General features: G+C 38.0%; 1 protein-coding gene across 1 annotated transcript; it reads right to left on the bottom strand.

Moving 5' to 3' along the window:
• Window positions 1-149: 149 nt before the first annotated feature.
• Window positions 150-23,139, bottom strand: LOC140947820 (E3 ubiquitin-protein ligase UHRF1-like). Its single transcript, XM_073397022.1, has 25 exons — window positions 23,035-23,139; window positions 19,761-19,949; window positions 16,755-16,937; window positions 15,333-15,398; window positions 15,028-15,152; window positions 14,427-14,505; window positions 13,966-14,055; window positions 13,820-13,872; window positions 13,086-13,168; window positions 12,377-12,436; window positions 12,164-12,237; window positions 11,494-11,606; window positions 11,207-11,240; window positions 10,539-10,628; window positions 10,003-10,110; window positions 8,579-8,683; window positions 7,870-7,976; window positions 6,671-6,758; window positions 5,943-6,017; window positions 5,552-5,626; window positions 5,082-5,144; window positions 4,060-4,192; window positions 3,038-3,177; window positions 2,429-2,527; window positions 150-1,266 (listed from the first exon to the last, which is right to left on the bottom strand). Exons 2-25 carry the CDS (start codon window positions 19,911-19,913, stop codon window positions 1,120-1,122), a joined length of 2,343 nt encoding a protein of 780 aa, XP_073253123.1. The 5' UTR covers window positions 19,914-19,949; window positions 23,035-23,139; the 3' UTR covers window positions 150-1,119.
• Between the last annotated feature and the right edge of the window lie 76 nt (window positions 23,140-23,215).

Here is a 23,215-nt window from a genome sequence, read left to right as displayed (position 1 = left end):
GAGAGACTCGCTAAAAACTCTCGACAATTCTCCCGCCCACTCTTTCCCAGACTTCGCGCGGACAACCGGGAAAAAAGAGAACGCCTAAGGACTAGGCTAGATAAATAACTCTCTACCAGAATAGTTAAACAACGGTGAAGCAGTTTGTAAAATATAAAGTAGTTTTATTCAGTCATAAATGTTAATAATAATTACATCAGTGTTAAAATAGCGGTAGAAATTGACCTCCCAAAAACCAAATTTTAACTCTTGCGTAAATCAGTTTTCCCCAACACCCTTTAATATTCCAAATCCTCGTCTACTCTGAGCTATACAGACAACCTTAAAGAAAACTTTAAATTATGGGATCCTTCATAAAGGGTAGCGGAAATTGGGTACATTAGCAAGCAAAACTAGACCCGAAACGTGCTTCAAAGAGCTTTCGAAAAAAGGGATTCTTAACTGATAAATGAAGTTTAATAGAATAAAACTACATTGTAGTCGAGGCTCATACGATAAAACAATTACGGTTTGTAGCCGTGCATCTCCAACCTTTTTTTGTCTAAGGATGGTCTTATAGTATGACCGTTCCAGTGATGTTATTCGTTTTGTAAGTAGTTCTAACTTTTGAGTTTGTGGATGAAATCTTATGATGTGACCATTCAATTGAAACCTCTTCAGTAGTACTTTCACATGGTGCTATTAATTTTGTACGTAGTTCTAACTTTTGAGTCTGTGGATGAAATCTTATGATGTGACCATTCAAATGAAACCTCTTCAGCAGTACTTTCACATGGTGCTATATATTAAGTAGGTGGTCCTAACTTTTGAGTCAGTGGATGGAATCCTAAGGTGTGACCAATCAAATAAAAGCTCTTTTATAGTACTGTCACGTGGTACCATTTCTTTCTCCGTAAACCTTTTCTTGATAGTTGACAACTGGCATTCTCGGGAGTGGCGGGAAAAGTTGCTCATAATCCCCACATCAACCTCGACGCTAAACTAGTTCCTGTTGACTTCCGACAATATATATGCATATACCGAAAACATGACGGAAGGAGCTACTTCTGAAGCCTTGTCACAATTAAGGCAGCTAACAGCCACCTAACGTTTTAAAAGTACAACAGACGTGAATTCCTGTCACCGACCCTTGGTGTAACCGGGGAATAAATGTTTAAGAGCAGCGTCTAAAGAAGTATTCACTGTCAATTTGTAGTTTTTCCCAAGTTCAGTACGACAAGCTGGACAACTAAAAACTTCTGCTTTGAACGATCGCTGGAGACAACTCTAAAACAAAACAAACAAAAAATGTAATACTTTATTGTGTTAAACGTTCCTGGTCTAAAAGATGACTTCTATCCTGCTATCGCATCGCAACAAACTTAAATACTTGGAGTGATATTCTGTTACGTCGATTGATGCATAAAACATAACGTAATATAACACAAGTTCACGTAACGTATCGCTCTGTAACGAAATGGCATATCAACGTAAATAACTGTGGGATAATGCATCACAACATAACATAATATATGTAGTACCATAATGAAATGCAAAGCAGCATAACATTTGTAACATGATATTACATAATAACAATAAGAGGAAGCAACTCATTTTGTAACAAAATGCATTTATTAACCAACAAAATGCAATTTTTAAAAAAACTTTGCAGCTCACGACCTGTAAGCCGCTTTGTTGAGGAAGGGTACTCTAAAACAGGGAATGACGATAGTCTCCGAACGACGATGGAAAAAGTGAAATCTTTGCACATGTAGACCAATTTCGGTACTGTCTGAGAATAATTCATTCTTGGCTCCGAGGCTTAGGGAATAAAACAAAAGAAATGTATTAGTCATTAGAGAGAAAAAGATTCAAGTTTACGGCAAACGGCAAACGTCAGATTGAAGTTGAGAATTTCTCAGATTAGAAAATAAGCAGATAAAACTGTCCAGAACAATTCTTACGGATAAAACTGGCGTGAAACTACTTATTTTTGAGTTGAAGCAATAAACAGTACACGAAAATTAAGGGGAAATCTTGGTCACGTGGTACAAATTCACGTCTGCCGTTTGGCGTAAAGGTGAATCTTAATCTCTCTTTTATTAGTTATTCCCTCAAGCCTCGGAGCAAAGTATGAATTTCAGTATATCGAAACTGGTCTATTTTGCCTCTACGTTGGCAAAATAGAATCCTCTCTGGGTGATATGGCCTTCTTCGTAGACGTTCTTTTGGCTAGTCACGCAATCCTCCCCTTCCTCGTGGGAACAGGAACGCGTGACGAAGCCCTAAGAAAGCCTGCGTGGAAAGCTATGGGTGATAGTAGAGGGAAAGCCTCGACGATTTTCTGAGCATTGTCTTATGGAAGCAATTATCTCACGCTCGAGGACTAGTGCGACGAGTGTTACATTTGATGAGCAATTTCAGAGACTGTCACACAGGAATAACTCACCTTGCAGATATTATGAAAGCATTTCGTAGTTATTGGTTGATAAACGACATCTTGACAACAGATACAAGTGAAACTCTCTTCTACTTTTTGAATGAATGTCTACAAGGAATAAAACAAAATACGTTACTACACAATTCCATTTTACTGCTTGTTCTAAATACAATACAGAAAACTGCCGTTTATAAGGTCTGGGCTTATACATCTTTGTATGGGGTTTTAGTAGAGTTAATAATATAATTGCCTCTGGCGAGCTTATCTGGCAATGGACGGTCAGTATACGGAAGCTCATGATATTGACAGCGAAATAAATAAACAAAATGAAAACGCCATTATAATTCGCCTCTTTCAGGGTTGCACGCGAAGAAATATGAAAAAAATTATATATTTTCAATTCATTTACTCGATTCATGTAATCAAACTTTAAAACGGTCCCTTTTAGGGGTCAAAAACGGTTGGGCCACGCACAGGTTGGTCTCCTTTAGGGGTTTAATTCAAAATTTCCCACGAGCATCCCCGCCCCTTTCAAATGGGAGTCCCCCCGGGGTCGGGAACTGAGGTGCGATGGGTTCAGCTCAATTTAGAAGCGTTTCTAAGAAGCGCAATACTCACGGGATAGTCTTGAAGTGCCGTCGTTACTTCAGTCCAAAGCTTTGAATTTGCTGTATCGGCATCAAGTAACGCTTTTGTTTCTGCTGTTAATCTGTATCCTTTCTTCTTCGAAGGAGGCGACTTTTGAGGACTAGCTTCACCTTTGAAAAACACATGAAATTCCGCTAGATCCTCATAAAACAATTTTCAACAAAAATATAATTTTCGTTAGCTTCTTTGGCAGATGCTCTTGTGCGCACCGTTTTCCGTTTTAGATCACCTAACATGCAAGTTTTTTCCAAGTAAAGATATATACCTCAAATTGTTGAATTTGTTGAAAGAAGGGCCACCTTACCTAACCTTCTCCTTCTAATCCTTAATTTTGACATCTTAGAGATACCTCCTTTTGCCGTTACAAGTAGGAAGTAGCAATTTTCTTTAACGAATATTCTGAAATCCTTTAATTTTACATAAGGGGTAAATATTTCTTAGACACTGGGCGAACACTAAACGCAAACAACATCCGCAATCTGGGAACACCAGTCCAAAGCCAGCCATGAGATCGACTGGGAAGGGATCAAGATTCTTGACCAGGAGGCCATCAGTGTCAGATGCCAGCGTCCAACCCTAACCCTTAATAACAACCCTTGGGGTTATTATTTAATCATTTGTTGTCAGGTGACTAATTCACGTGATAACACTGCACTGAGCGTTCATTGCTGATGTAAACTGTGCGATACAGTCGAAAGCTACGATACTGAAAAATCTGGGACCTTTTAACCCTTTAAGCCCCAATATCCACGTACAAATTCTTTAAACTGATCTCTATACATTTCCTTAAAGAATGAGTTGAGAGAATTTGATAAAAGATCAAAGTATTTTCTCTTAGGTGATCATTTAATGAATTCTCATAACCTCATCTCATGACAATGTATGGATATTATTAGGAGAAAATTGCTGTTGGTCACTGTTGGGACTTAAAGGGTTAAGAAGGTTACATTTTAAAATTGTTAAAGTAATTAAAAGTAAGATGCAGCAGTAACCTTCATCTCGTTTTCTTTTGCCCTTTCCTTTCCCTTTGCCTTTTTCCGATTCCTTGCCTTGCTCTTTATCTTTCTGTTGTTTTTTCTTTTCTTCCTCCTTCTTAGCTTGCGCCTCCAGAAAACCTTCAGGATACTAACAAAATAATTCAATAAATTTCTTACCAAGAGCCATAATAGTCCCTCCACTTAGGCAGCTATCTTTTTTCATTTATTGACCCCGCCTCGCTTTGGCGTGCTGAATCTTCCGGAAGTCAACCAGTTTACCGGAAACTGATCCGCATGGTCCGCATAGTTCTAAAAATAACTTTTTTGAAATTAAGATATTCCAAAGGTGTGACTGGGAGACTCCCTCTCTGTCCTATTATGGCTCTTGTTCCTACCCAGTGATCGCCGTCGTTGGGGTAGCTAATTCCTGCAATGATTGGTGAATGGTTGTCCTTGGATATTACGGGGCCGTGGTCGTGCAACAGCGGCAAAGAAATGTACAGAAAAATGCGTGATGTACGTGAAGAGTTGCTGTTTTGCTTATCTAAACCAACTGCCGTTGCTGTTAGAGACCTTAAGCAACGACGACGACGTCGGCAGTGAAAACGTCGTCAAAAAAATGAATTTGAGTTCTTTCAAACCTAATCGCGTCTATTTGGACCCGCTACGAATGTCAAATGCAGGCGACTTTTCCTGGAGTTGAATTCTTAAGGATTTTACTCAGGTGCAAAAAGAGGAAGGAAAATTCCTCGTCGTATGTCTACGTCCTCCATAAAACGTCAAATTAGGAGGTTTCACGTCGTAGTCGTGCAGTGGACGTCAACGAAATGTACTGAAAAGCGTGATGCACGTGCAGAGCTGTTGTTTTGATCATTAAACCTATTGTTTTTTGAAGTTGTCGTCGTCGTCGTCCTCGTCGTTGCTTAAACTTCCTATTATTGCATTACGAAGACAGTCCAACTCTGGAGAAACCCGGCCTGGTTTATGTAAAGATGAAATGATCCTCGAGAGTTACAGGGTTACAAAGTTTGTCGCACCTGCATCTTCAGTCCAAGCTCCTGTATTAACTTCTTTCCCTCCTTTGTCCATGGAGCAGGCGTCTGTTGAGTGAATCAGGGTCACATTAAACGACGCCAGAGAAATTTCGTCAGGTTGATAATTCGTGCGTTTAGGTGTTCCGTTCACACGGAACCAACTTAACCGTACGACAATCTATTTGGGGGGTGAAGGGGGCGGGGGGGGGGGGGGACAGTTGAATTCGATGACTTTCCAGTCCTGGGAAATGAAATTCTTAAATTTCATGACCTGCCAGGTTTTCAATTACCTTTACGAACCCTGCTTTTGCAACAAAATCTGTACATGTTGCTCGTTTGACCGGAGCAAGGTAAACTTGTTTTGCAACACGTGACGTAACTCCCGAGTATTGCGTGACTCCCACATAATTTTATCCAATCAGAAGTAAGTATTCACTCAACTACACAACTATCATCCGACCGGTGCACAGTACCTCGTCATCTCTGCGTAGCAGGTATCTCCACACAATGAATCCCGATTTACCCTTCTCGGGCCAGTATTTCACAACCTGTAGAATAAAATATTTCACTTTGATAAATTTATTAAATTAATGGAGGTCAGAAAAGATGAGGGCATAGGAGGGTGATTGAAAACAAAAAAAGGTAAAAATGTATTGAAAAGATCGTGTAAAAGAAAAAGTGGCAAGTTTTCAAATAGCTTTTTACAGAAAAACGACTATTTGTTGAATATTCCAGTTTAAGGTAATTCAAGGAAGAATTATTTCTCAGCGACGGTGAACCTCACCTCATTGGCTGGTCCGTTGGGTTATTTTTTTAACCCAACTCAAACCTGCTCAGGGGAGTACATTGTCTGACTTCAGTTACCTTGTAAATTCCGTCATATCTGTTGCCATCCGCTGGAGCGTATTTTGAGTGCTTAGCCAACTTGCTACTTCTGACCTGTAACATGATGGATAAAAAAACTCAAAAACTAAGAATAAGGATAGACTACGAGCAGTGTCTCTTTTTTCTTTGTCCGTCGAGCAAACTCGCGAGACACGAAAATGACCACGCGCGTGACTGAAGGCGAGAGACGGGAGAGCCGCCCTCGTTTCTCGCGTCTCATGGTGCACTCCCTCACTAAATCTAAAGACAAACTTTCAAGAGACTGCTCGCAGTCTAGCATGAGGATGGATAAAGGAAAGACAGGGTCATTGGCTTAACTTCAATAACCTGTGACGTAAAGGCATGGAACAGGGTTCAAAAAGTTTTTAGTTTTTGAAACGGTTGTTGTAACCTCCGCTGTACCTCCGCTTCAGCAGTTTTTGTACCTACGATAAGAATATTTAAATTATTTTACTGAATCTATCTTCCTGGCATTTTTAACTTCGTAATTTAATATTTCAGGGTGTCGGTAGCTCTCCAGCCCAACACTAAGTTAAAAACCTGAAGTTATAAATACACTTTGATCAATTTAGGCAGTCTGGGAAACTGCCCACCTACCCCTCTCCTAAATCAACATTAAAACGTACTTCTAACTTAGGGCAAAATGTTGGGTTAGGGGTAGGGTAGGTGGGCAGTTTTACAATAACCTAAATTGATCCGAAACTTACAACTCTCACAGCTTTGCCTTCTTTCCAGTTCTTAGCTTCCCCTCCTTCCTTGTCACTCAAGGGTGCCGCACAATTTTTTGCAAGTGCCCTGGAACATAAAACGTCCTACAACTAACTGTTTAATACATTAAGTGCAACGCTCGACACATCGATGTTGAGCCTTAACCAGCTCTTAAAGCTACGTGCAAACGGGCGCAAAAACTTCCAACATTGTTTCTGAACGTTTGATCGGTTCCATACTTTGCAGAACAACTCCCAACAACACGCAACAACATTAACAGGGTGTGCAAACGGATGCAACGTGTAACATCCAACATTGTTGAGTTAGTCTGCGAGCAAGCTCTCCGGGGCGCTCTGGCGGTATGGTGGGAAAAGGAAGGAGAGCCTGCAACTACGTCTCTGGAATTTGAATTCCATCTCCAATTCGCCTGTTGTTCCCTGTCGACTGAGCTGTCAGATTTCCGCCAATCAGCGAGAAGCGGAATCGAGCGCGAATGTAAACAAACATTGAAAAACACGTGCCAATGGGTAATGACGTCATAACTAATGTCATCTCCGCCAATCAGCATTTCGCATCGACTTTTTCGACGCAGATATTCAAAATCCAGGGACGAAGTTGCAAGCTCTCTTTCCTTTTCCCGCTCCGCCGCCAGAGCAACCCGGAGATACTCGCAGGCTAATGTTGCGTTCATTTGCACGGGGCTTTAAGTAACGACGACGGCGACGGAAACGAGAAGGTAAAAAAAGCAATAGGTTTAAATAATATGCAAAACAACAACTCTGCACGTGCATCACGCTTTTTTGTCACTGCACGAGGTAGACATGAAAATTCCTCTTTCCACGCTTTCTGGAAGACGTAAACAAGCGACGACGAAAATTTTTCCTTTCTTTTGCTGAACTTGGAAATGGTCTTTTTGAATTCAACTCCAGGAGAGTTCGCCTACATTTGACAAAGTAAGTTCCTTAGTTGGAATAATTTTCAATTTCACGTTTTAAGGAGGACGTAAGCAAGCGACGACAAAACTTCTCAACATGGAAATTTTTCTTAGGAATTCAACTCCCATGAGGTCGCCAACATTTGACCAAGTAAATGAGTTGGCGTAATGGCGTTGAAGATTCAAAGAAGGAGAATTCACTTTTCAAGCAAATTTTCTCGCTGCCGCCGCCTTCTTTAAATCTTCCCTGTTGATTATCACTACCTATTCATCTTTGTCAACGTTTGATCACATGACTGCTCAGCTGTGCGCTTATTTCCGGAAAGATCTCGCCCACCACTTCCAGTGTAGAAAAACTCTTCTCCATTATCCTAACGAAATAACAAGATAGCGGGTATAAAGGAGGTGCATACTGGCGCACGTTCGACTGTAGTATAGGACTTGGTCCACAAAATCAAAAGATAAAACTACTTATCATATCTCCAAAAGAAACTTTTCCAGTATTCCTGTGTACAAAGGCATCAACAGGTAGGGTCACACTAGGCTCCTAAGTGTTCAAGCGTACTTGTGAAACACTTGAAGTGCACTCACCTTTTTGACAAAAATGGCGTTCACGCTGAAGTTAAAGTGAGCAGTTTTGGCGGGAACTAATCTTGCCCTCGGGGTCCAATTACGCGGGAAAAAGCTGCCGTTTATTTGAGGCTTGTCCATCCAAGCGTGGACCTCATTTCATTACATGTTATCACTGCCTCGCATGTTTTGTTCATGCCTGAAACATCTGCCTCGCACGTCTGCCTCGCTGGCTCGCATATTGTAACACTCTAACGATTTCATTCCTAGAACAAGCTATGGAGCGATGATTTTTCACTCAAACTTTTTAACCTGAAGGAGAGATCCTCTTTAGCCGAACTATTGGTAGTACCATTTAAATTGCAGGATTTTACAATACCAGGCAGTAAAAGGGTCAACTTACCAAGTCATCCTCGTATCCACCAGCTAATACAATAGAATAAGCACCATCAGAATCTCGACCGTGAATACCACTCACATGAGGCCGGTGAATTCCTGCTTCACTCACCTAACATAAAAAAGAGGGAATTTCCTGTGGTTTTTACGAGATGCTTTAGAAGCAATCAATTGAAACAATTTGCCAAAAATGCCACGGAACCTTGAACAATCAGAAAGTACAGTCGGGTCGATTTGTATTAAAATTTACACGTCAAAATTACGTGAAATTTCACATGGCTGTATAGCCTGTGCCAGGCTGTCAAATAGTGGGGAGGTTGTGGAACAAAGTCAGGCGAAAATAACAGGACGGCAAGACGGGCAACAAGAAGAAAGAGATCTGGAGGTCTAAAGATTTCCTAAACCGAGGCCTAAGTGTTTACTGTTGCAAGACAGGTTTGAAAAAAGGTGGTGACACGCACAACTTTGCTTTTTAAGTCGTTTGGAAGCAATGTTGCACACAGTTGAAAATTTTTGTTGCCCGCTTTACCGAAGGGAAGGGAGTGGTGGTGGGAAAACCCAACGCGTTTTTCGCATCAGCTTTCAGGATCTCCATACATCACTATCTTGGTGCCGGGAAAAGGCTGACCCGTAAACCCAAATCGCAGGCATTTGGGCATAGTTCGAAAGATCACTTCCACCTGTACAAGTTGCCCATCGAAGTTTATCTTTGAATTTTTAAGGTGATAATTTCAAATGTAGCAAGAGCGGCGTACTTCTACAATGGCAGTTAAGAAGTAAACTAATGCGAATGAGTTTTGTAAGTCAAAATAAAGCGTGCAAGAGAAAATTTAGTTCGACTGTAGTCTATAACAGTAGAGAACGACTACGAGTACGAAATTTGACTGAAAGTTTTTTTCGCGTATTCTTAAAAAATATAGGCACCCTGGAAAGCTTCATTGTACTTTTGACTCACCAGAAAAGTTAGCACTGTTATCTTTATTGAAGGAGGTTAAGCCCTCTCCCGATCACAAAATGATAAAACTTCTATCAATTGATAACTTGTTTCCGTCACTACGACATTATGGAGTTTAAGCAGCGACGTTTTTGAGCGACGCATGTAAACCGGAAGTTGACTTACTGCACTCTTGAGCCGTGATTTTGAACATGATTTTAGGCAAATTTTCTCTTTAAGAGTGAAGACACTTAGCAATACAAATTTTGTAGCGTCAAGGCATATTAAAAGAGAAAAAGGCTCACGTCCGGTTGACGTGCGTCGCTCAAAAACGTCGCTGCTTAAACACCGTATTCTCGCTAAAACCCGTAGTAGAAAGATGACGGCTATCACGTTTTCCCGCCAAAATGACGCTGATTCACGTGCGCGCACTACTTAGTGTTGAGAAGTTCTCGTACTCGTTTTGTCTTACAATCTAAAGGTCTCCAGCAACAAACCTGAACCCTGAACTTCCACGCTGATCCAACAGGCACACCAGGGATAGGTCCAAAATGGTTTGGAGGCACTATAGAACATACTTTTGTGCGACCAACACAAGCCATACCCTACAAAACACAACACGACAAAGAGAGGTTTAGAATGGCGTTTATGGCAACAGGCCTCAAGACTTCTGTTACAAAAAAATATTTACACTCAGAAGATATAGAGTTTGGACCATAGAGTTGGTGTGTCAAACAATAATAATAATTAACGAATTTTAATTAAAATAAGTAATTTATGATACTTTTTAGATAACAGCGTAGCTTGCAGAATCCCACCAAGGAAAGAAATTTGACGAGAATTACCTGATGCTGCACTGAAGGCAATGAAAACACTAATGCTGACATGCTAAAACTTCCATTTTCTCGCTTTTAAAGAAGTGCTACCATTTTTTGCAGTACATTAGCTTGGAAATTTCGTTTTTTCTTTATTTGTCAAATGTTTAGCCATCTTGAAAGTGAAAGCATAAAACAATTTCTACTCAGTAACAGACCTTTCCCCAATCTCTGTTTGAAGCTGAATTTGCAGATGCCATTTTTTGTTTCTTTTTGCTTTCCCTTAGTTTCTCACCAGCGTGGATAATCTATAGAAACAAAAGAGAACTATAACTTAAAAAAAAAAAAAAAAGGAATGACCTAAACTGATTTTTGTAATGGTATCTAAAATGTACTGGTTGGGACAGAGGGAAGTAGACCTTACAATAAAAATTTAACAAGTGGATTTTTACATATGGCTTCAGTTCCAAAGGTTATTTTCGATAAAAGGGCATGGCCACTCCCTAGAACCATCCAAAACTCTTAATGTGACCAACAATGTAACCTAAAATAAAACAACTTATGGTAGACTTTCGAATTCAAGGTTACCGGCATACATATTGTTTCACTGTTCACCCTGACATACATGCTTAGCCTCTGATTTGAAATGTGCATACTTTGCGTGCATTAGTGGTAGGTATATGCCTCTGCATACTGATCAAGTTATTAACCAATACCCATGTACTGTAGTCGTGAGGCAAGGAACTTGAAAGAAGCCGTAGACCACAACTCACAAGAAAGCTTTCTCAACTACATGTGCTTACAGAGCAGGGCACAAGCAACCATCTGGGAACTTTACCCAGTGTGGGCCCTGAGAGCCTGAACAAACAATATTGTTACACCTTACCTCTGAAGTGTCATTTTTACAGAGTGGACAATACCTGAAAATCAATGAATGAACATCATCAGCGTCAAAACCAGGCAGGCAGGCAGGCAGGGAGGTACTGTTCTATATAGTGTTTAAAGCTTTTATGATATAATAACATATCTTATTAATTATTCATGAAACTCTCGTTAACTCATGGATGTTGTTGAAAACGTGATGGTATTGCCTAACTTAATACACACAGCCAACAAATACATTAGAAACTTAATTTTGTATTCTCCTGGACGAGGACTAAGAAAACTTCTTACCATTCATCGTCATCAGGAATTTTTTCAAGTGGAGGAACTAAACAGTAAATATGATAAGCCATGTCACATTCATCGCACAGCAGTTGGTCACCTGGGTTCTCCTTTCCACCACACTGTCAGAAGACAAATGAACAAAACAGACAAATTTTGGCTAACTCACTCAGAATAAAATGTTAGAGGGACAAAATATCCTGGGACAGCTGAAAAAAACATTCCAAGGAATTATTGTGACATAGGAGTCTGCTCCTAATGACAATTTTTTGATTTGCTTTAAGTTCACCCCTCCATCCCCCAGCCCTTCCCCAGTAATGTTGCAACCTAAAGAGGACTCATTTCTACCCATTCAACATTGTTTGGGGTGAGAGGGGAGAGGTCCCCAGTTTGCTAATAATTATCACTGGGAAGTTCCCTACACTTTTGACCTTCATTGTTGGCCTAGGAGTGAACAGATTAAGGTAGCTTTTGACTATTGAGAACTGATTTACATGTAGAAATGGTAGCAAGATACACATGCATGTTTGTTAGATCAGCATTCTTGCACATTTGGGGGAGGGGGTAACAGCAAAGGTAAGGTTGAGGAAGGAGTGGAGGAAAGGCCAAGTATGCTATGTTCCCTAAAATTAATTATCACTCCCTAACACTCCATACTACTCAATGATATATGAAGTACCTTGTGGCATGCACAATGCTTGCAGGATTTATTTGGATTATCTTTACAGTAATTGCAATCAGGTTTCACCTGCCCTGAAAGACCAAGAAAAAAAATTAACTGAAATAAAATTACAGAATATACGTGTTCAAATACAGCTGCAGAAACATACAAAAAATGCAAAACTAATAAATAAATTATTAACACAGTATTTCAAAATGATACAATGCATACTTTTAGCTGGGGATGTTTTTCCATTAAGTGAACTTGTGGATTCCTCAGAATTGCTAGGATCTACAAACAGTACATCAAAATACAACAAGCTTTTGAGTTAATTTTGTCACTTAATTTAACCTTTTAATCCCTGCAAGTCATCAGCATTAAATTTCTCTTAGTAATATCAATGCTTTGTAAAACAGAGTGGTCATGAGAATTACGGACATGATCACACAAGACGAATTTGCTTGATATTTTACCAACTTCTCCCAACTACTTCTGTAGGAAATGAATAGGAGTAACAAATGAGAATTCCAATTTTGATCTTAGGGTTTAAAGGGTTGAAGGAGCAAGGATTAGCACAGCTGATAGTATGTGGCCTTCTGTGGGACAGGTTCTAAGTTTGATTCGTAGCAGTGACTTCAAGTGCTTGCTTCCACTTTTGACCTTTCCATGTAGCTTTAAATACCCATAAAATGGAACACTGATGTTGAGAAAGAGGGTAAAATGAACGCACTGTCAGCCTCAGGCTTGTCAGTTGAATTACTGTTACAGGCTGTAGGAGTTACTGAAAAACCAAAATAAGGATCTTTACACTTACTTTTTACTCATGAACTTCAACTACATAAACCATTCTATGCATTTTTTGGAGGCTAAAAGTTAGAAGGGTCATGGAAGGATACAAGAAAGCACCAGTAATTTTGCAAATAAGTGCTAAACCAGTTACCTGGGGGACTTTCAATCTTGAATATTTCTTTGTCTATGAATTTGAGTCTACATTCCTGAGAAACTGTGTCTTCTGTGCTGGTTCTTAAACCAAAAAAGCAACAAAGGCTAGGTCAATGCTTAATACAGTGTATAGTGCTCAATAAAAAGACGATTGTTGGATCATTTTCTGTTTCTGCGAAACTGCCCACCTACCCCTCCCCTAAGCCAACATTAACACTTACTTCTCCTTTAGGGCAAAATGTTGGCTTAAGGGAGGGGTAGGTGGGCAGTTTCCCAGAAACACATTATGATTCAAATTGTTTTTCATTTAAGGGGCTGAACTGTGTCACAGCTGGCTAGTTCACTTTTTCTATTATGCCAATTACGCATCCTTATTCTCAATGGAACTAGAAAAACTACAGTGTAGTATACTTGTCAATGACAAAATCAGAGCTTAATGTCTCCCAAGTCATATTTGCAAACATTACTAAAAACAAAAATGAACTTTAAAATACTGTTAGGCTAACAATAAAAGTGCAATCCATTTCCATCTTCATCAAAAGTTCAGTCTTCTTGAAAATTCACAGTGTGCCTTGTGAACGTAGCCTCAGATAGAAAGAAACATAAACAAACAAGGGAACGTTTTGTGAAATACTGGAAAACTGGAATTTCCCATGTCCCAACAATTAACTTTGGGAGTTTCTGGATTACTGCACTTCCTTCGCCGGGAAAGAACAAAATTATTTTCCTTACCCTAATGATAATCTAGCATAGAGTTCTCTGCTGTTTCTTGTAAGACCATCATACTGTCAAATTAATCCAAGGGTAGAAAATATATCAGATGAGATGAACAAGCAAATCAGATCCTCTGCCTTATACTATTTTCATTTCCTCAGTACCTTTTTTGTGATTTTGAAATCATACCAGTAGCCTCTCTCATCTGGTTCATCTGGATTGTAGTTAGCCATCACTATCTGACCAACTGAAATCTGGGAAGAAAGATAAAGAAAATAACAGTATGACATTACATATGGGTGGTAGAAATCAATTGGAATTCGGAACAAAAATAACAGCATTTTGAGGTAGCTAAAGATGAATCTTCCAACCCACCATGGATTTTTGTTCTTTGCAGGTTTAACAAGAAGTTGGTGTAGGGGGTACAGTATAATATTTTCACTGATGTTCAAGTCTGATGAAGCTTTGATAAGGTCATTTGTGGCGAAGGGGGGGAGGTTTCTGCTTCCAGGTTGCCATGGTTATCACCATCCTGAGCTGGTGGCCAAAGTGACCCCCTCTGCTTTCTGGTCACCAGTTCCAAAACTCATCTACACGTATTGATTGAGATCAATGACATACTCACTTGGTCCCATGTGAGCGCTGTTCTTGCTATGGGTCTGATAGCACTCTCAGGTAGTTTGTGTATCTCATCTTCCTCGTATCTATAGATTAACAAGAAGAACTGATATCAGTAAGTGACTTTAAAGGGACATCATATCCTCCTACACAATATACAACTTCTTGAAGGATATAAGAAAACAAATTTTATGTACTAATTTTTTGGACCAATAACCTTCCTTCTTTACACCTTCTTAATTTAGTGAAAGTGGTGGATTAACAGCCTTTCAGCAACAAATTATAAAAACACCTTTCTTTGAAATTCTTATCATATTATTCACCACTGGACAGAAAAATTTCAAAATTTATTTCAACTTGTGGGAATTCTAAGAAATACAACCTTGATGTTTTCGGCTTATTGTCATCCAGAAATTTTCTACCATGGCAACATGACATAATATTTTCTCCTCACTACAAATACAGTCATTATTGAATCTTCATTGACCAAACAATACATTTAGTAATGGACTGATTGATTGAACCTTTGACAGCAGAACTGATTGACTGTTTAATGGTTGCTTAGTATGAAATGGCTGTTCAAGGAAGAGAGTAGTATTGTGTCTTACCCATCAAAAACCACATGATACAGAATGGAAGACAGGTCATTTTCATCTGCCAATGATATGTCCATTATTTTTGCCTCAAACCAAGCTCCCATGGTGGGATCTTTAGCATCTATCATTTCACCTTTCTGAGAAACAGAATGTATAAACCAGTAAAAATTATTAATGAATTATACCATCAGGGGTTTGATACAGTGTACACCAAAAGAAGAAATGGCAAAAGAATTTATAAACAAAAAAATATTTAAGAATAACAATTAATAAACAATTAATAAATTAATAAAAATACTGGTAGTCATGATACGCACTTTATAAACGCTTTTCAAAGTTTGGTCTTCTGATGTGCCTGGTTCACTTTTGTTGTCCTCCATATCCTTAATTAAAGAAATATGAACCTCTTTAAACAGAGAAGTGAGATTGAAGAATCTTGAATACAATTTACACTAGTTAAACCCAAGACCACACTAAAAGTACTGAGTGTTCAGATAACATTTACAGTGGCATCAGTAGTTTTACTACTCTTCTGTGGAAGCCATAGCAGTTTACTTGCATTGTCCATAAAGTAACTCTCTTTAAAAGCCTTTTGCTACCTTTATAGGATACCCTAGCAGGCCCGGATCGCAGATCATTCAAAAAAGGGGGCTGGGAGACTAGCCAGCTATAAAGATACTACAGTCTACTCTCTCTTAACGGACACCTCTGTAAAATGGACACTCAGAGTTGGTCCCTGCCTTTCTTTACTCCCTTTCTTTGACTCTCTGTAAAACGGACATCTCTCTAAGACGGACACCTACTGCAGGTCCCCAAGGTGTCCATCTCAAAAAGAGTTGACTGTATAGTTGAACCTCTTGTAAGGGACCACCCAAAATGTATGGGAGGAGGTTGCTTACAATAATCAAGCCGTACAGGGTCTCTCTGAGAAGAGGTTCGGTCAAATCCACTTTTTGGCAAATAATTCATTGCATTTAATTTCAAAGTTACTTATAGTGTAGTTCGTTGTTGTAACCAGTGATTTTGTTACAAATAGTTATGGTGAGTCCTAAGACTCATCTTGTGAAATATCATGAGTCCCACTCCAGAACCATTGAGTCCCACTTCAAAAAACAATAGTTCCTAAATTGAAAATGCTTGGGCCTTTATGTGACCAAACAGATAAAAGATATTCTTTGGTAAAGCAAAACGAAGACTGAGAGAAATATGTGTTGTTAAACAACAGCCACAAGAACAGCTACAGGTGGCCTATGAGAGGTGGCCACAAATAGAGCTTTGACTGCATTTATTCATTGGTTTATTATAGAGCTCTCAGAGCAACTGTGCCCAAAATAAGTGCTCAATCTGGAAGACAGATTTGACTGAGAGTTTGGGGAAGGGTTTGTGCCTTCTAGCTTGGCCCCTCTCAGAAGTAATTGGTTGGTGCATAGTAAACTGTAGCCCAAGAAAACAGCCGACATTTGGCGACACTACCACTGGTAGTAAGCATGTTTCTTTTTGCTGCCATGATGGTGCTAGTTGTGCCACTCATGGCTACTTACTGTTGCTGAGTTTCATTAACAATATGAGAAAAGATCTCAGTGATAGACTGTTGATGGAGCCAAAACATTGTGGAATCACACACAATTTAGGCATCTTATAGATGAACGGCTTCTATAGATCATTATTTGCAGTAAAATCAATCCTTTATAGCCTGCCCCTTCTAATTACAAATTTAATTTTTATTCTTGCAAATATACCTCATCATCATTAGAGACATGGCCATTAACGAGTGAATCGCAGGATCCTTTATTTTCTGATTTTTTAGTTTCTTTTTTGCCTTTACTGTTGTCATCAGCGGTTGGTGGAGCTGTCCTTATCATCAGCTGCACAATGTCGTTCAACCCAACGTTGTAGTCAAATAGTGTGTGACCATCTTCGAGCTAGGAATTAAACAAATTTAAAAGAGGGATAAATTAATACAGAAATAAAATTATTGGTATTAGAAAGATTTTAAATGACATTTACAGCAGATGACAACCACACAAATTTTAAAAGTCAACTTTGTGCTGGTTAAATGCTGTCAAACACAATGAAAAAGATGCACTACAATTTTTTCTGTTCTTTTTTCTTTACTGCTTGGATTTCTGGTTCAAGCCTGAAGGGCACAAGTCATTATAAACTAGGTGCCCAGGGGAAGTACTCCGGACTTCAAGTGACACGGATGATTGAACTATTTTTTTGAGTTTGAAATTTTTGATACCGGGATTTTTTTGGGTGGCTTGCTTTAAGTAGAGATTTCTTGGGGTATTCAAAACAATCTGAAGATTCCTGGTAGTGCATGCAAATCCCGGCCCCATAGTGCTGTAAATGCTTTTTTCTAATGTTTTTATTTTTTGTGTTATATCACTATTTGAATGCTTTCTGGAAATTTTTAAGGCTTGGAAATTAAGCATGGGATTTTTTTTGGGGGGGAGGGGGTTAATTTTTGATCCAGGGATTTTTTGGGGTTTTGAGTTTTGCCCCCATTCGATCATCCCAATCACCTGAAATCCGGAGTACTTCCCCTCAGACTAGGTGTCTAACTTACAGTACAGATCTTGAACTTACATGTGCACATGTTCAATTTTTATCACTTATCAAGTATTGAACTTAACAAATTTATTGCTCTTTATCTCAGAAATCCCCCACAATATGACTAGTGATAATAATAAATTTCCAAAAAAAGTGGGGATTATCTTAAATGTTAAATGTACATGTACAGTTTATCATTATTTCCTCTATTATGAACCAGGGGCTTACTGACAGGGGGCTTATTAGAGGCTGAGAGTGTAATAAACCATATTTTTCTGTAGAATCAGCAGAAAAGAAAATATGACTTTCAAAATGAATGTTGTTTCATCCAAACCATGAACATTTCATTACACTCTGGGCCTCTAATAAGCCTTCCATCTATAATAGAGGAAATAATGGTGCAATTTTCAAGATTTCCCCTTCTTTTTTTATTTATACAATATTTTGGATGAAACTACATCCATTTTGAAACTTAATTCTTGTTACTGATTCTACCATAATATTCTCACACTTATGAGGGTCAACTGAGCAAATCGCATTCTTTCTTATGTTTTTATATTATAGTATGTATGGGGTGATCACCATTGGTAAATTGAATCCAATTTCAAATTGCTGCAAAGAAACTCTTGCATTGTATTTGGCAAAAAGACTAATGGTTAAATGTACCATGCACTAGCATATTTAACTTTTGAACTTTGCCGAATCAAGCAAAGCTTAAATTATATCTCTTTTTTGATGTTACACAATAGATAACAAAGACAGAGGTTGAAAGTCCTCCAGTTGTACTTTTAGCAGTTCAGCATCATTCCCATTATGATGTCGTGTAATATTAATTCAAGCTCATGTAATGAGCTCCTATGACATTTCTATGGTGATGTTTGCTTGAGTACACCAATTTATTCCACAACATTATTTCCACTTTTGGAAACCATCCAGAAGAATGGTACGGAAGTCATGCCTGTTGATCTGGCTGAGATCCAAACCCTTATAAACCACTTCAAAAGACTTCTGTTTTCTGAACTAATAAGCTTAACTGAAAATGACCATAATGGTAAAAAAATATTAACAAGATTATAATTTTAAAATGTTTGATATCTTCAAAGAAAATGAGCCTGAAAAAAAATATAGTAAACAAACTGTAGCTGTTCATCTATATATTTTTTTGGCACAAGGTTGCAAGTATCATGCTCACTACATGTTACAGAGTCCCTACTGTTATATACACTGTATGTGATGTATTATTGAGCTATACAGTGAGGCCTTAATGACTCAAACAAATGAAATAAATTGTACGTTTTTTTTTCTTTATTTTCTTGTTTCTGTCCTGATGTAAGAAGAAAGAAAAGGAGACTGTTGCAAATGGGGATGTTAGTGGGACAATACATTCTAAATACTAGCCCTAAGGTAGTTGTATTTGCTTGAAATGGAGTTAGAAGCATGTGCAGTTTGTATTCATCTATTGTATCACCTCATCATACATGTTCATGTTCATGCACATCGAATAAAATAAGTTTGAAGTGTCATTGAAATGCACGTTTTCAATTTCAAGTACTGTTTCAAATATTTTTACACTACGATTTTTATGAGATGACTCATGAGAATTTAAAGTACAATATTTCAATTAAATATTTTGTGTACTCAGGACAAATTGTCCAAAATGGAAATGTTAATAAAAATTCCAATGATTGCTCAACTTTACTTTTAGCAGTGTACACTGTGTGATAGCAATGGTCATCACCCTCTACTACTCATCTCATAAAACCCTTATAAATAAATAAATATATAAATAAATAGCATGAGGTAGAAGATCTGCCTAAGGATTCATTTGAATGGTAACAAAAGAGGGTTTCATTCATAAGATAAAAAGTTGGAGTAACAAATTGTGGCCATAACTAATCTGGGATGAAAGGGTTAAAAAGAAGACAAACAACTTTTTTTAAAATCATTAAGTAAACATTAGAAAGAACAGAACTACTATATTACAGAATAAGGCAACAAGGCTCTGGCGATAGCAAGTACTGTTACATTTGTACAGTTTCGTATAGCCAATGTCTTATGCCTTTATCAGACCAGAAAAGGCGCAATGCAGAGATAAATCCTTTGCCATGAAGAAGGACATTAACTTAAATACAAAGATGGGAGAAATAAATCCACAACTCAGGGAGTTAGCATAACGCAGCCAAATAAATTACCTGCTTGCCTCTAAAGAAAAGCCTTTGCATGTTGGGGGATACTTCAAATGCGGCTTCCAGTTTGATGCGAAGCTCTTCAATTTTTGTGAGCTTGCTTAGCTGATCCACCTGCGTACTTCTCTGACCATCCATTGTCCTTACTTGAATCCACATGATGGCTTTCGGTCAGCAACACACACTTGTAACAGTCTGTCATAAAAAGGAAACAACTGTGTTAAGATTTGCCATTTTAAATATTTTGGAAAAACTCTAGAACAGTCACCTAGATGAAAGGGTAGAAAATTATTGAAAGGCTCATTGCAAGAGTGACCTGTTCATTTTTTAGTCATTTTTGAAAGTGCTTCAAAGCCACTGAATTTTTGCATGTGACTTTTGATTTAGTAAACAAACACTGTTCTGAACTTTATCCGGTACTTTGAGCTTTGTTTTCAAGATATAAAAGATGCAAAAAACGTGTTGTCATACTTTGCATTTTTTGTTCAAATTGGAAACAAAAGAAACTGATTAAGATCAATCAAATGCGTATAGCAGAGTACTGTGCAGCACAATCAAAATTATATTACTTACTTGGAAACATAAATAATGTGAATAAGGTACAGTGATCATTAGATTGTACATTACTCTCCTTTAAATAACCACAGTGCAAAGGTTATTTTGGCAGCAGTGTGATGATGTTGAGTGGCCGTTACATTTTGGAAAGGAGGTCATTGTAGTGAAGGTGAAAACTAGACTGAAAGTTTGCACTATGGTTGGCCGGGACAGTACAAATTGGCTGTTTTGTGGAGGTGGATGTTGTAGAGAGTAACACAAGTAGAGACTGAAGACAAAAAAAAAAAAACAGGGCTTGATTATTCAAAACCTTGATCAAACATCCCAGTTGCATAAATCATTTTCCAGCACTAGATAACTAGCAACATTATTCATTGTTCACTAAACCCATGGTTTATGAATCACCACATTGAGCAACACAAGCTTAAACTACCAGTTACTGGAGCCGCGTTGTAACAAACATACTATTTATAAATTAACTCATGTCCAGATATTTAGAAATCATCATCATCATAATCATTGATGAAAAGAAACAAGGATTAAAAGCACGAGAATATTGCGGGTTTGTATCTGCCATTGCATCAACAAATTTAAGCATGTTATGTCCTGGTCAGTTACAAGTACTTTTGATTTCAAAACTTATTATAGTCAATGTAATACAAAAACAAACCTGTCAATAAGGTTACTTTTTGAAGTTAATTTACTACCGTAGTAACCACTCCCTTATGACAATTTCTGTGAATACAAAATTTGTCAGTAATCTGAATTATTTTAGGCCAAGAGTATCACCAACTTAGGTAAGACATCCTTTAAATTCTCCGCACCAAAAATCTGGGAGACTGTACTGCCTTGTCTCAAGTGTCTGCCATATCATAAGTTTAAGAAAGAATGGAAGTCCTATCTTCTAACCAACCAAATCTGACCTTGGTTATATGTTCTATCACTGATATTATCTGAGATTTTATTCCTCTTTTTACTGCTGCTGATTATTTGATTACGACGGTGTCCAACAAGAAAGCTCTTGCTACTTTGGACACTGTACAGAAATGAACTTAATGTCTTTTAGTTTATTATTATTTGTCAGCTACTTTATTTTCCTACCTACGTACACTTATGTAAATATCTTATCTAGTGGGAAATAAAGAATTGAATTGAATTGAATTGAATAATAAATGAAAAAAACAAATGAATAGTTCACACTGCAGTAGATTATCCAGTGTTGATAATTTTTTTTCCTTAAGGTTTCGTCACTGAACAGTGATAAAAAAGATATTATGCTTTCCATAAAAACAAGTTAGCTACTGCTGAAGAGAGGTTTATGGTATCATTACTGCGATGATCTGATACAACCAATAAATCAACAATAATAATGATAATGCTAATATTATTAACACTAATAAAATTTACTTTTAACAGTTTAATTTTTAACATTGTCAAACAAAGGAGAGGTAGTGTTCTGAGGAAAGAATAAACTACGTAAAAGCAATGTGAAACATTCCAGACGATCAATGCTTAGATACATGTAACAATTAGTATTTTTTTAAAAAAAGATACATTCTTTTGAAAAGAAGACACCATTGTTTAACATATTTTTAACCACCTTGTTCAACAGCCTCTTGACGTATGACGCTTGGTTAGGTTAGCAGGCTACACCCACAAGGATGCAACGCCCATCAACGTCAAAATATTATTATTCAAAACTGCCATGATTTGCATCACTGAGAGTGACAGCAAGCTAACCACAGCAATCTAAGCTATTTCCTTTTACACTTGATTTTCAGCTGGTTCATATCAGATTATTCAACATTTTAAATTCAGCTAGTTGAACAAAAAGAGTTGTTCTTGCCCGTGGTCAAGGTCCAAGGTCCACAAATAATAATTCTATACACTGTAGTTTAACAAAGCAAGAATATGAATGAAATTGAATCCCAGTGGTAGCTAATAAACAAGATGTTTATGTTCCAGGGTTTATACTTGACAGTGTAGTGCACACCACGTTGTGGCAACCATGTTAAACTTGCAAAAAAGATAATTGACATTAAATTTTTAAATACTTATCATCCAAATTTTGCTTAAGCTTCTTGCACAATACATTTTATTATGCATGCAGTACGTGTTGGAACTTAATGGAAAATTATGCAAGTGATCTATAAATTCACACCCACACAAAGATAAAAACCTTGCAACTGTCAACAGATGAAAATAATTCTTGCTCCCATAACATGACCGACCAAGGGTAAGATTTCCGTAGAAATCAAGCTACTGCCCAATTCTTCTATGAAGTTCTAGTAGCTAGAAAAAGTCAGATTTGTAAAAACTGGAATGATGGAATAAGCACACTTAACCTTATCAATCTTGACCACAAATTAGCATGCATTGTGGAAGTTTTTGCCACGTGAGTGAAATGGACAACTGCATTTCAAATAAACAACACTGCTTCAAAGTATGAACAAGCCAAAAAAATGATGCTATGCATCCAGAAATACAAAGTAGAAAACGACATCGGCAAGAAATGTTAAATTTCACTTGCTTGTCAACTTGCGTGTTAACTTTAGAATCTGCGGATCCGATACCAGATTGTCAATCTGACGTCAAGTTTCACTAAACTAATAATCCATGCACTTACAAACCGAGGTTTCTTTGCACCAAGTGTTTTAGTCCGCGAGCTAAAGTAATCTCTTGCCGCGCCTTGACACCAAGTGGACAAGAATACACTGTTACTCACCGTTTAAAGTCTTCAAATCTGCTTCGATTCTCCGAAAACCCAGTTAGTTCGAGGTCAACTTTGTAAGACAAACTCGAGCAACTCAAATTACGTGCACGATGATACACTCGAATATTGGCGCGGACGAGCGCGGACATGGGAAGGAGTCACATGGTAAAAATTGGCGGGAAAGCTACAGCAA

Source organism: Porites lutea, chromosome 9, assembly GCF_958299795.1.
Source record: "Porites lutea chromosome 9, jaPorLute2.1, whole genome shotgun sequence".
Classification (NCBI taxonomy): Eukaryota; Metazoa; Cnidaria; class Anthozoa; order Scleractinia; family Poritidae; genus Porites; species Porites lutea.
Note: the sequence above shows the minus strand (reverse complement) of the source record. Positions and strands in the feature narration are given on the sequence as shown.

Excerpts from the sequence above, each read along its gene's own strand:
- LOC140947820 (XM_073397022.1), bottom strand. The coding sequence starts at position 19,913 with ATGTGGATTCAAGTAAGGACAATGGATGGTCAGAGAAGTACGCAGGTG. Across the intron at positions 15,399-16,754 it reads ATGTCTCTAATGATGATGAG|GATATGGAGGACAACAAAAG; the intron begins GTATATTTGCAA and ends TCTTTAATTAAG. Across the intron at positions 6,759-7,869 it reads ACGTTGACAAAGATGAATAG|GGCACTTGCAAAAAATTGTG; the intron begins GTAGTGATAATC and ends TTTATGTTCCAG.